This window comes from Salvelinus alpinus, chromosome 4 (genome assembly GCF_045679555.1).
Source record: "Salvelinus alpinus chromosome 4, SLU_Salpinus.1, whole genome shotgun sequence".
NCBI classification, from domain to species: domain Eukaryota; kingdom Metazoa; phylum Chordata; class Actinopteri; order Salmoniformes; family Salmonidae; genus Salvelinus; species Salvelinus alpinus.
In genome coordinates this window covers 62,997,433-63,010,392 of record NC_092089.1, presented here as the reverse complement: position 1 = coordinate 63,010,392, position 12,960 = coordinate 62,997,433, and the positions used below count along the sequence as shown (strand labels likewise).

The 12,960-nt window shown below is 45.8% G+C and overlaps 1 protein-coding gene across 1 annotated transcript in view; it reads left to right on the top strand.

The window, feature by feature from the left end:
- The window catches only part of LOC139574102 (collagen alpha-1(XXIII) chain-like), a 65,525-nt gene that overhangs the window by 38,257 nt on the left and 14,308 nt on the right, over window positions 1–12,960 (top strand). Inside the window, exons 7-19 of the mRNA XM_071398283.1 lie at window positions 466–546; window positions 7,328–7,354; window positions 7,525–7,551; window positions 7,707–7,760; window positions 8,629–8,691; window positions 8,810–8,854; window positions 9,413–9,490; window positions 9,594–9,617; window positions 11,907–11,951; window positions 12,074–12,118; window positions 12,323–12,394; window positions 12,508–12,561; window positions 12,771–12,836. Coding sequence (XP_071254384.1) covers window positions 466–546; window positions 7,328–7,354; window positions 7,525–7,551; window positions 7,707–7,760; window positions 8,629–8,691; window positions 8,810–8,854; window positions 9,413–9,490; window positions 9,594–9,617; window positions 11,907–11,951; window positions 12,074–12,118; window positions 12,323–12,394; window positions 12,508–12,561; window positions 12,771–12,836 — 681 coding nt within the window. The remainder of the gene's footprint in view (window positions 1–465; window positions 547–7,327; window positions 7,355–7,524; window positions 7,552–7,706; window positions 7,761–8,628; window positions 8,692–8,809; window positions 8,855–9,412; window positions 9,491–9,593; window positions 9,618–11,906; window positions 11,952–12,073; window positions 12,119–12,322; window positions 12,395–12,507; window positions 12,562–12,770; window positions 12,837–12,960) is intronic.

Here is a 12,960-nt window from a genome sequence, read left to right as displayed (position 1 = left end):
TGGCGAGGAAGGATGTTTTTGCCTTGTAAATTGTAATTCCATTGGTAAAATACCCTTTCATGTGATGTGGTTCCTTTTGGCTAGAGCAATTAAATTAAACACTTCATTTCACAGTTCAGTTGATGTTGTGTTTAATACTTAGTTAACATATCTCGTGCCTGGGAGAGTTTACATGTGTATGTTTGGGTGTGTTTGGGTGTGTCATATGGTAAATAATGTATTTACCATTCTGGAGAGAAAAACAAAACGTGTGTGTGTGTGTGTGTGTGTGTGTGTGTGTGTGTGTGTGTGTGTGTGTGTGTGTGTGTGTGTGTGTGTGTGTGTGTGTGTGTGTGTGTGTGTGTGTGTGTGTGTGTGTGTGTGTGTGTGTGTGTGTGTGTGTGTGTGTGTGTTTGTTTGTCACCATATTTTCTAATTTCTTCTATCAGGATGTCCCTCTCTTATCCCTTTGTTGTCATCCTGCAGGGTGACCAAGGGTCCCCGGGCCCCAGAGGCCCTCCTGGGAACACAGGCAAGGACGGGCCCCGCGGCCCCGCTGGAGAACAGGTATCAGCATTACCTTACACACACATATAAACACACACATACAGGTAAAGGTAGAATATACAAATGTAACCCATATGCATGCACACACACCACGTACACACACACACACATAACTTCCCATTGTCTCCGTCACTTTCTCCTCCCTTTATCCTCTCGCTCTCTCTGTCTTCCTCTATTTACCAATACTGCGTCCTCTCTTAGTTCCATGCAGCTGATGATGGAGAACTAGGTTGCCGCCACTAAGTTTCTGGTCACTCCAACACCTGTCATCAATAGCTCTGTTGACCACAATAGTGTTGACCTGGTCGTGTTGACCACATGGGCGTGACAGTGAGAGACAGTGAGAGACAGTGAGAGGATAGTGAGGGGAAAGGGTGTAATAAGAGTGCAGTGAACCCACATCGACAGAGCCTACTGTGGCTGCCAGCGAGCTGCGGCTTACTTAAAACAGCCCAAAATAAACGCTTTGCTCCTGGCCTCATCTGGTTTCTGTAACAGAAGGCCACAAAGTGATCCAGCTAGCCCTAGTCTCCCACCAGTCGGCCATACCCCAGCTCTATCACTCTGTGCCCCTGTAACAGATATGGCACTCTCTCTGGGTTCATCCACAGTTTTACTGCCTCACCAAACAATAGATTTTTAGCCTTGGGCCGCCACTGTTTCTCTAGATTAACTTTAAACCAGCCTGGGGTTATTTCATCTGGAGCCACTGCCTCAAACTGTGGTTGGAGATCAGTGGGACGAGGAGCCGGGGTAGGGGTTTAGGTTATTTGTGTTTATCCAAGATCACAAACGAATGCACTGTTACCCATATTGGCAGTTGGCATGGTGTCAAAGCTGGACTGTGATGAAAAATGTCGGTTAGACAGGGCAAGAGGAGGGCTGGCTACAAAACAAATATGGAGCAGAGTGCAGGGACGGACAAAAAAAAACAGACTTGAGTCATAAACGGGGGTGTAAACAAATTGCTTGTCCTTTTATTGAACATAGTCCCGTTGCAGAGCAGAAAACAACTAAACAAAGCAACGTGGAGGCTGCTAGCCCTGTCCATGTTGTAGACAGATGTATGAGTGAGAAAAGCAGAGAAGGAAGAGTGGATCTGTTGTTCTGTTCTCTTCAAACCCTCCTCATTACTGAGACAGGGAGAGAGAGAGAAAGAGAGAGAGGGAGGGAGAGGGGGAGAGAGAGAAAGAGTGGGGGGGGGTAGAGAGAAAGCACAGAGGCTGTTCTGTGGCATCAGATAATAAGAGAAGGAGGGTAAAGGAGAGGGGGCAGAGGACTTGAGAGAAGATTGCCCGGTGGCATCGAAAGGTAAGAGACAGGAGTGGAAAGAAGAGAAGAGATGGGTGAGAGGGGAACAAGAAAACGATATGGTCCAAAGGTGAAGGGTGAGGGGAGAGTGTGTGGGGCGGTGTGCGAACATGCCTGCACCCATACGTTTAGAGTGGAGAAGGAAGCCAGATGGAATACATCCCTGTTCTCAAGTAGGCAATGGAGAAAATGGGAAATATGAGGAGAGAGTCAGCGTAACTTCCCATTCATAATAATATTTGTTAATGGAGAGCAGTAAGTGCTTGAGTGTGTAGATAAACAGACAGCGTGCTTAAGAGACAAAGAGCTGTCTGTCTGTATGAGGGGCTACTTACACAGAACAACTCTCCAGGCCTGGCCTCTCCATGGATGATTTCAACACACATGGTTCTACACCAAGCATACAATTCATCCACCTGACACACAAGCACACACATGTTTGTTTTACTATCCTTGTGGGGACCAAACAATTGATTCCCATTCAAAATCATATTTTCCCTAACCCCTAACCCTAAACCTTTAACCTAACGCTAACCTTAACCATAACCACAAATCCCTAACCCTTAAAACCTACAAAGGGAAGCACAACCGTGAGCTGCCCAGTGACACGAGCCTGCCAGACGAGCTACATGACTTCATGCTCGCTTTGAGGCAAGCAACACGAATGAGAGCATCAGCTCTGAATGATCACGACCTTAGAGATCACGCTCTCCCTAGCCGATGTGAGTAAGACCTTCAAACAGGTCAACATTCACAAGGCCGCAGGGCCAGACGGATTACCAGGACGTGTACTCCGAGCATGCGCTGACCAACTGGCAAGTGTCTTCACTGACATTTTCAACCTGTCCCTGACTGAGTCTGTAATACCAACATGTTTCAAGCAGACCACCATAGTCCCTGTACCCAAGAACACTAAGGTAGCCTGCCTAAATGACTACCGACCCGTAGCACTTTATGTGCTTTAAAAAGGCTGGTCATGGCTCACATCAACACCATTATCCCAGAAACCCTAGACCCACTCCAATTTGCATACCGCCCCAACAGATCCACAGATGATGCAATCGCTACTGCACTCCACACTGCCATTTCCCACCTACACAAAAGGAACACCTACGTGAGAATGCTATTCATTGACAACAGCTCAGTGTTCAACACCGTAGTGCCCTCAAAGCTCATCACTAAGCTAAGGACCCTGGGACTAAACACCTCCCTCTGCCACCTCCCTCTCGTGGGTGCATGCTCAGTCCCCTCCTATACTCCCTGTTCATTCATGACTGCATGGCAAGGCACGACTCCAACACTATCATTAAGTTTGCCGACAACACAACAGTGGTAGGCCTGATCACCGACAACGATGAGACAGCCTATAGGGACGAGGTCAGAAATCTGGTCGTGTCAAATCAAATCAAATCAAATCAAATTTTATTAGTCACATACACATGGTTAGCAGATGTTAATGCGAGTGTAGCGAAATGCTTGTGCTTCTAGTTCCGACAATGCAGTAATAACCAACAAGTAATCTAACCTAACAATTCCACAACTACTACCTTATACACACACACAAGTGTAAAGGGATAAAGAATATGTACATAAAGATATATGAATGAGTGGTGGTACAGAACGGCATGGCAAGATGCAGTAGATGGTATAGAGTACGGTATATACATATGAGATGAGTACTGTAGGGTATGTAAACATAAAGTGGCATAGTTTAAAGTGGCTAGTGGTACATGTATTACATAAAGATGGCAAGATGCAGTAGATGATATAGAGTACAGTATATACATATGAGATGGGTAATGTAGGGTATGTAAACATTATATTAAGTGGCATTGTTTAAAGTGGCTAGTGGTACATTTTTACATAATTTCCATCAATTCCCATTTTTAAAGTGGCTGGAGTTGAGTCAGTATGTTGGCAGCGGCCGCTAAATGTTAGTGGTGGCTGTTTAACAGTCTGATGGCCTTGAGATAGAAGCTGTTTTTCAGTCTCTCGGTCCCTGCTTTGATGCACCTGTACTGACCTCGCCTTCTGGATGATAGCGGGGTGAACAGGCAGTGGCTTGGGTGGTTGTTGTCCTTGATGATCTTTATGGCCTTCCTGTGACATCGGGTGGTGTAGGTGTCCTGGAGGGCAGGTAGTTTGCCCCCGGTGATGCGTTCTGCAGACCTCACTACCCTCTGGAGAGCCTTACGGTTGTGGGCGGAGCAGTTGCCGTACCAGGCGGTGATACAGCCCGACAGGATGCTCTCGATTGTGCATCTGTAGAAGTTTGTGAGTGCTTTTGGTGACAAGCCGAATTTCTTCAGCCTCCTGAGGTTGAAGAGGCGCTGCTGCGCCTTCTTCACAACGCTGTCTGTGTGTGTGGACCAATTCAGTTTGTCCGTGATGTGTACACCGAGGAACTTAAAACTTTCCACCTTCTCCACTACTGACCCGTCAATGTGGATAGGGGGGTGCTCCCTCTGCTGTTTCCTGAAGTCCACAATCATCTCCTTTGTTTTGTTGACGTTGAGTGTGAGGTTATTTTCCTGACACCACACTCCGAGGGCCCTCACCTCCTCCCTGTAGGCCGTCTCGTCGTTGTTGGTAATCAAGCCTACCACTGTAGTGTCATCCGCAAACTTGATGATTGAGTTGGAGGCGTGCATGGCCACGCAGTCGTGGGTGAACAGGGAGTACAGGAGAGGGCTCAGAACGCACCCTTGTGGGGCCCCAGTGTTGAGGATCAGCGGGGTGGAGATGTTGTTACCTACCCTCACCACCTGGGGGCGGCCCGTCAGGAAGTCCAGGACCCAGTTGCACAGGGCGGGGTCGAGACCCAGGGTCTCGAGCTTGATGACGAGTTTGGAGGGTACTATGGTGTTAAATGCTGAGCTGTAATCGATGAACAGCATTCTCACATGGGTATTCCTCTTGTCCAGATGGGTTAGGGCAGTGTGCAGTGTGGTTGCGATTGCGTCGTCTGTGGACCTATTGGGTCGGTAAGCAAATTGGAGTGGGTCTAGGGTGTCCGGTAGGGTGGAGGTGATATGGTCCTTGACTAGTCTCTCAAAGCACTTCATGATGACGGAAGTGAGTGCTACGGGGCGGTAGTCGTTTAGCTCAGTTACCTTAGCTTTCTTGGGAACAGGAACAATGGTGGCCCTCTTGAAGCATGTGGGAACAGCAGACTGGGATAAGGATTGATTGAATATGTCCGTAAACACACCAGCCAGCTGGTCTGCGCATGCTCTGAGGACGCGGCTGGGAATGCCGTCTGGGCCTGCAGCCTTGCGAGGGTTAACACGTTTAAATGTTTTACTCACCTCGGCTGCAGTGAAGGAGAGCCCGCAGGTTTTGGTAGGGGGCCGTGTCAGTGGCACTGTATTGTCCTCAAAGCGGGCAAAAAAGTTGTTTAGCCTGTCTGGGAGCAAGACATCCTGGTCCGCGACGGGGCTGGTTTTCTTTTTGTAATCCGTGATTGACTGTAGACCCTGCCACATACCTCTTGTGTCTGAGCTGTTGAATTGCGACTCGATTTTGTCTCTGTACTGGGACTTAGCCTGTTTGATTGCCTTGCGGAGAGAATAGCTACACTGTTTGTATTCGGTCATGCTTCCGGTCACCTTGCCCTGGTTAAAAGCAGTGGTTCGCGCTTTCAGTTTCACGCGAATGCTGCCGTCAATCCACGGTTTCTGGTTTGGGAATGTTTTAATCGTTGCTGTGGGTACGACATCGTCAATGCACTTCCTAATGAACTCGCTCACCGAATCAGCATGTGGTGCCAGGATAACAACCTCTCCCTCAACGTGATCAAGACAAAGGAGATGATTGTGGACTATAGGAAAAGGAGGACAGAGCACGCCCCATTCACATCGACAGGGCTTTAGTGGAACGGGTTGAGAGTTTCAAGTTCCTTGGTGTCCAGATCACCAACAAACTATCATGGTCCAAACACACCAAAACTGTAGTGAAGAGGGCACGACAAAGCAGGAGACTGCTATTTTTCAGTCAGGAGACTGAAAATATTTTGTACGGGTCCTCAGATCCTCAAAAAGTTCTACAGCTGCACCATCGAGAGCATCCTGACTGGTTGCATCACTGCCTGGTATGGGAACTGCTTGGCTTCCGACCGCAAGGCACTACAGAGGGTAGTGCGTATGGCCCAGTACATCACTGGGGCCAAGCTTCCTGCCATCCAGGACCTCTATACCAGGCGGTGTCAGAGGAAGTCCCTAAAAATTGTCAAAGACTCCAGTCACCCTAGTCATAGACTGTTCTCTCTGCTACCGAACGGCAAGCGGTACCGGAGCGCCAAGTCTAGTTCCAGAAGGCTTCTTAACAGCTTCTACCCCCAAGCCATAAGACTTCTGAACAGCCAATCAAATAGCTACCCAGACTATTTGCATTGTCCCTCTTCCCCCTCTTTTACACTGGTGCTACTCTCTGTTTATTATCTATGCATAGACACTTTAACTCTACCTACATGTACATATTACCTCAATTACCTCAACTAACCTGTGCTCCCGCACATTGACTCTGTACTGGTACCCCATGTATATAGCCTCGCTACTGTTATTTTACTGCTGCTCTTTAATTATTTTTTTATTTTATTTTTAACTTATCTATTTTTTCATTTAACACTTATTTTTCTTAAAACTGCATTGTTGGTTAAGGGCTTGTAAGTAAGCATTTCACTGTAAGGTCTACTACACCTGTTGTATTCGGCGCATGTGACAAATAAGATTTGATTTGATTCGATTTGAAACCCTAACATCTAACCCCAAAATGTAACCCTTAACCCTAATTCTAACCCTAAACCTAACCCCTAAGCTTAAAATAGCCTTTTTCCTTGTGGGGATGGGCAAAATGTCCTTGTTCTATTATCCCCGTGAGGACTTCTGGTCCACACAAGGAGAGTAAAACCACACACACACACACACACGGTCAAAAGTTGCATTTGGTGGATTCATTCTAATCACCATTGGATTCCAGCCAAGAAGTTTGAAAAGGAAGATGCTCTGTGTTTGTTTGTGTATGGTACCTGATTGTGTACATGAGGTCATAGAATGAAGTCGCTCTGGATAAGAGCGTCTGCTAAATGACTTAAATGTAAATGTAATAGAATGTCTTCTTATAGAAAAAGGAATGAGGGGTTATGTATGCCCAAAGCCATATACATGTCTTTACACATGTGGTTCATTGTGAGCAGAGGTACATGTCCTCCAGCATAGGAAGACTGAGCCAAAAACAGCTGGAAATACAAAACATGTCTCACACATGTGGTTCATTGTGAGCAGAGGTACATGTCCTCCAGCATAGGAAGATTGAGCCAAAAACAGCTGGACATGCGTGACATGATAGCAGGCACATAACCATGACTCTATGTAGGATGATAAAACACTGACCTCCTGTGGCTAGTCCTCAGAATGCACAATGTCTAATGGAGACCTGGATGTGTGATTTTTTTCTGCTTGGTTCTCCACAGGGTTTCCCTGGTCACAATGGTGTGGAGGTGAGTCTGTTATCCAACTGTTTATGTTTCTTTGTGTTTTGACAGTTTGACTAGTACAAGAGCACATAACATGGTACTGCATCTAAAGATGTGTTATTTCGTTTTGGGCGCTAGCACGTGCAGGCGAGTTTAGAGATTATGCGCCAACTACATCTCTTTGTCATTCACAGGGACAAGCAGGTGTACCTGGAAAGGCGGTAAGTCATGTCCCTACACATACCACAAAATACACTATAAATGTACACTTGATATGCATGGAGTTCACAGTATATCTGCCCGGATGCTTATGCATACAATAGGGTACAGGTTTGTGTTGTGTGATTACCTTTGTTGACCCCTTGTGCGCTCTCAGGGTGAAGATGGCGAGCCAGGATACCCAGGGCCACAGGGACCCCCAGGGTCAAAGGTGAAGATGATGCTAACGCTAATTAAGGAGTTAGCCATTGCTAACACTATTAGCTGCTTATTACATGACCACGCTCAGAGTTTCTCCTACGCCTAAACCTCCTTCTCTTCTTTTTTTCATCTCTATGTCAGACTGTTTTATTCCCTCTCTCTCTCTCTCTCTCTCTCTCTCTCTGGCCATCCCTGCCTCTCTTATCTATCCCTTTCATTCCTCTTTCTTCACTTGTTTCTGTCTGGAGTTTATCGCTCTTAACAGGTCTTGGGTGGCATGGATTGAGACATCAAACACATTGCTTTCGCTTTCATTTGTACCCTCATTGCTCTCTCTCTCGTTCTCTCTCCATCTCTCCCTCTCCTCCGAGTTAGGCCTCTAGCCAGTGCTAAACGCTCTCCTCTGTTGCAGTGATGTCATGGGCTTTTTAAAAGACTCCAGAGACGACAGATGCCAGGCACTCGGCACTGACTGCCTCTCTATCAGCTTTGGTCTGTGTGTGTTTGTGTGCGAGTGTGTGTCTGTGTGTGTGTGTGCGTGCGTGCTGTCTGGGAGTGAGTTGAAGTGAGCTGCTGTTTGTGGTTACTGACGTTTTTATTGGGGACGAAGTGCTCAGCTCAAACTGCTATGGCCAGGAATAGAAGAGGGCCTGCTGGCCTGGCCTTTCTACAGCCTGTAACACAGGCCTGTTCTATGGTGTTAATCCCTCTCGGTTCCTCTGGTGTTGTTTTTCACCACTTCCTCCTTCCAGCTATACCACCATAGATGGAACTGACCGACTATAGCAGGCCTACACTTTTATATGATATTGTGCTGAACACATTATTGTGAAGTGGCTTAGCTACGCCTAAGCGTTGTGTTTTTTTCTGTTTAACAGGGGGAGGCTGGTTTGCTGGGAGAGAAGGGTGAGAGGGGCATGGACGGACTCCCAGGGTTTAAGGTGACACATATCCTGTCACCTCCACATAAATAAATACATGAGAGGTTGTTTCTCCTGTATGGACACAGCCAATTCAAAGGCTTTTGTTCAACTGTTTGTGTTTGTGTGTATTTTGTAGGGAGACAAAGGAGATATCGGAGAGCAAGGCACCCAGGGAGACTTGGTATGTGTACACAGCCTAATCTCCACCAAAGTTCACAGTTGTCTGAGGCTACCTTTTTATGTACTTTTTTGTGTGATTATTTGATGCTCATGAGCATCTCAATCTCTCTCTCTATATATATATCTTTCTCAATATATCTCTTTCTCGCTATCTTTTTCTCAATATCTTTATCTCTTTCTCAATATCTATCTCTCTGTCTCTTTATCAATATTTCTCTCTATCTTTTTCTCAATATCTTTATCTCTTTCTCAATATCTATCTCTATCTCTTTCTCAATATCTCTCTATCTCTGTATCTCTTTATCAATATCTATCTCTATCTTTTTCTCAATATATTTACCTCTTTCTCAATATCTCTCTCTCGCTATCTCTTTCTCAATATCTCTATCTCTATATCTCTCTCTCTTTCTCTGTATCTCTTTCTCAATATCTCTGTGTCATTCTCAATCTCTATCTCTCTTTCTCTTTCTCAATATCTCTCTCTATCTCTCTTTTTCTCTTTCCCTCGATGACTCTCTCTCTCTCTTTCTCTCTCTCTTTTCTTCCCCTCTCCTCTTAGGGTTATCCTGGTGAAAAGGGGGTTCCTGGCTCTACTGAGGTCATTGACTTCAATGGGAAGCTACTAGAAGCCTTCCAGGTGAGACCACCCAGTCAGAGACTTAGACAATGTGTTTGAAGGCCCATAGAGTATCATAGAGTTATCCCGACAGACTTAACATGCTGCTCTTCCTTCCTGACAGGCCATCCAGACCATCAGTGTCGGGGTAAACCACTGTCACATCACGGCTTTGTCGATGTGGTCTGTGTAGTCAGTGTGTTCTCACACACACTAATGCATAGACATAGGCGCATGCACTCATACACGTGAGCATACACACGGGTGCCCGTGTACACATGTAGCTTCTAAGACCAGAGTGGAACAATCCCTGAGTGTTTTGTGTAAGGAGGACACTCGATCCCACAGCCCTGACATCAGACATATTAGATATCACTACTCCATCACCCACAACCACCAACTAACCAGAGACATAAAACCAAAGTGTCCTGCAACCAGCCACTGTCCCCTCATACATATATATACACAGGATGCAACACCAAGCTACCGTAAATACCTCACAGCTGGAACACAACCTCTGATATTACATAGTGACATTCTCAATCATGCAGAATCAAAACATAATTCATTTCACTTTTCAAATGTATTTGTTCCATGCTGTGTTACTGTTGCCTCACATGATATGCGGCTTGACGTTAACCCTGCTATGTGGTGGTGTGATCTGTGATGTTGCTTGGGTTGAAAGAACTAGAATGATATAATATCCGATTTGCACTTTTCTTGCTCACTCCAGTCGGGACGCATAGTAAAGAGAGAGGGAGATGTCTTTTAACTCATTTCACAGTCAAGGCACAAACATCTGCTCTTCATGCTGTGCACCATGCTGCATGCTAATAAGAGATCCCTATCTCTTCACTGGCGTGTGCTTCGGATTCATCGACACTATCTACAGGGGTCCCCAGGTTTAGAGTAGGCCCATGCACATGCTATGCTTTAGACATGACTGAGTTACACATGAGCTGGTCACAACATAGACCTGAGATCTTATCAGTGTTCTGAAGCCTATCTATATCAGTTTACATACTGGTGAACTATTGAACAAACCCAAATCCGTTTTGAATCGTTTCACTTGCTTCATGATGTGCCATATTGATTCCATCCACGTTTGGGTGATGAAATTGGCGCTTCAGAATTCATTCATTTGTTTATTACAGCGTTCAAATGATCCGCGTGGGTGGCCATCGTTTCAGGAGATGGAGTAACTTGGAACAATAGTTGTTTGTAAACCCTTTCCCGTTGCCATAGTTTTGCCAGAGCACAAAACAAAAACCTGGAAGAGAGGGCATGGAGAAATCAACATGTATAATACATCTCTGGGAATTAATCTGATTTCCATCTTTTATTGCTTCAAGAGGTCACACACACAACCTCTGCTTTGTGGCGAAGCACCACCACAGGAGGCACAATGGCTCCATGTCCCTCACATACAGCATACAGAAATAGAACCACGTATTAGCTCCAAGGCCTAGGGTCAGCCTTCTCAGCCCTAACCCAGGAACCGTCCATGCTGCAGTGAGAAAATGTCAGTCTGAGTCCAGGCTTTCCATTCTCCTGCCCTGAGAGGTTGACTCCATCCTGCCCCATTAACTATGTGGTTAGAAGAGGTTAGGATGCTATGGATGCTATGGTAATAACTCTGGCTAGGTCAATAGGGCTGTATCAGGCTCTTTTAGGTTTACTGCTGGTGGGTGCTGGAGGTCTTTGCTGTGGTGTGTGTGTGTGTGTGTGTGTGTGTGTGTGTGTGTGTGTGTGTGTGTGTGTGTGTGTGTGTGTGTGTGTGTGTGTGTGTGTGTGTGTGTGTGTGTGTGTGTGTGTGTGTGTGTGTGTGTGTGTGTGTGTGTGTGTGTGTGTGTGTGTGTGTGCCATCCCCAGCTCCTTGCTGGACTTGATCCACTTTCCTATTGTTTGCTCAAGACTCCAGAGTCCTTCTCTGAGAGTTCAACCCGGGGTTAATAATATACCAGCCATGTCGTGTGACATGATGCCAAGGTATTGTGTTCAGCCAACCGCATAACCTGACCCAATAGATCAATTTTATTGCCGATTTGCACCAAAGCATCCATAGCAAAGCTGGTCCTCATCAGAGAAAGGAGAATAATGATCCGTTAGTTTACTGAGAGTGTTGTGTTGTGAAATCCAACATCCATCCACAATGTTTTTCTGTTTTTGCCCTACACTGGCGTCTTGAATCCCACAATTGCTCTAAGGATAATACATACATAATCCACTGACTCTGAGTTTGTATGCTTGTCTGAGCGGACCTACTCAACAAACAATCACTGTTTGACTGCCTGATGAAGAGTGATGAAATTGGATATACGTAGATTTATCCATGGATTTTATTGTAATTCTACTAACAGACTACTGAGACAGATCGACTTGCCTGGCTGATGTTTTGTATTTTGTGTGACCTCTCTGTCTGTCTGTCCCTTCCTAGGGCCCACCAGGTTTACCGGGGCCCCCAGGACCCCCAGGGGGAAAGGTAGGGTCTTATTTATATACACATGCCATCTCTTCTATCCATTGTGTCTGAATCAATGGAAGTCAATACTCTTTGAAGGTAAATTGTCAGTTTGAACTTGTGTCTTTTCCTCACTACTCCAGGGAGAGCTAGGCTTGCCTGGGACATCTGGACTAGATGGGGAGAAGGTATAGACACTCTAATGTCCCTTTGACAGTTTTTTTTATAACCCACGTTGAATCACTGTATCACTCCAATGTTTAGAAATGTTGCACGTGATATATTTAATTCACTTATTATCTGGAATGATAATGAACATGATTAATCAGTTGTCCTGAATTTCTCACCTCTCACCTTTGACCTCTAACCTTCTCTCCTCTTACGGTCCGAAGGGAGATATGGGGGAGACGGGGTCGATCGGAGAGAAAGGAGAGAAAGGAGAGATGGGTCTCTCTGGGCCAGGGGTAAGTAAATAGACGGGAATCCAAAGTAATAACCCCTTTCATTAGTATATGTATACATATTGTTGAGTAGCCTACTGTAAAGAGATTTAAATCCCCCTCTCTGTCTGTCTCAGGGGATGGATGGACAGAAGGGGGACAAGGGAGACTCCAGGCTGGAAGATAACCTGGTAAGTAAAGCACACTGGTGTATACGGTATTCACACACTCAATAGTTGTTTTTGAATCTGTATCATATTGGCATTGAACACTGCTTCATGTGGAGCGTACCTTGGCAGACAGTTGAATTACATATTGTCTGTGTCTCAAAGGACACCATTTGAGATACAACCATTGATATGTTCATCATCTTTAATGTGCTTGTTGTTCTGTTATTCAGGTTCAGATGATTTCTCAGCCGGGCCCTCCCGGCCCCCCAGGACCCCCTGGACCTACAGGGTACATGGTGAGTGTCACTATACGTGAGTGTCTGTGTGTCACCTAAAGAGTTTCACCCCTCTGTTCCCCAATATGATGTGGCTGAATCATTTCAGATACATAAGACTGACATGAAATGATATCTTTGTGTG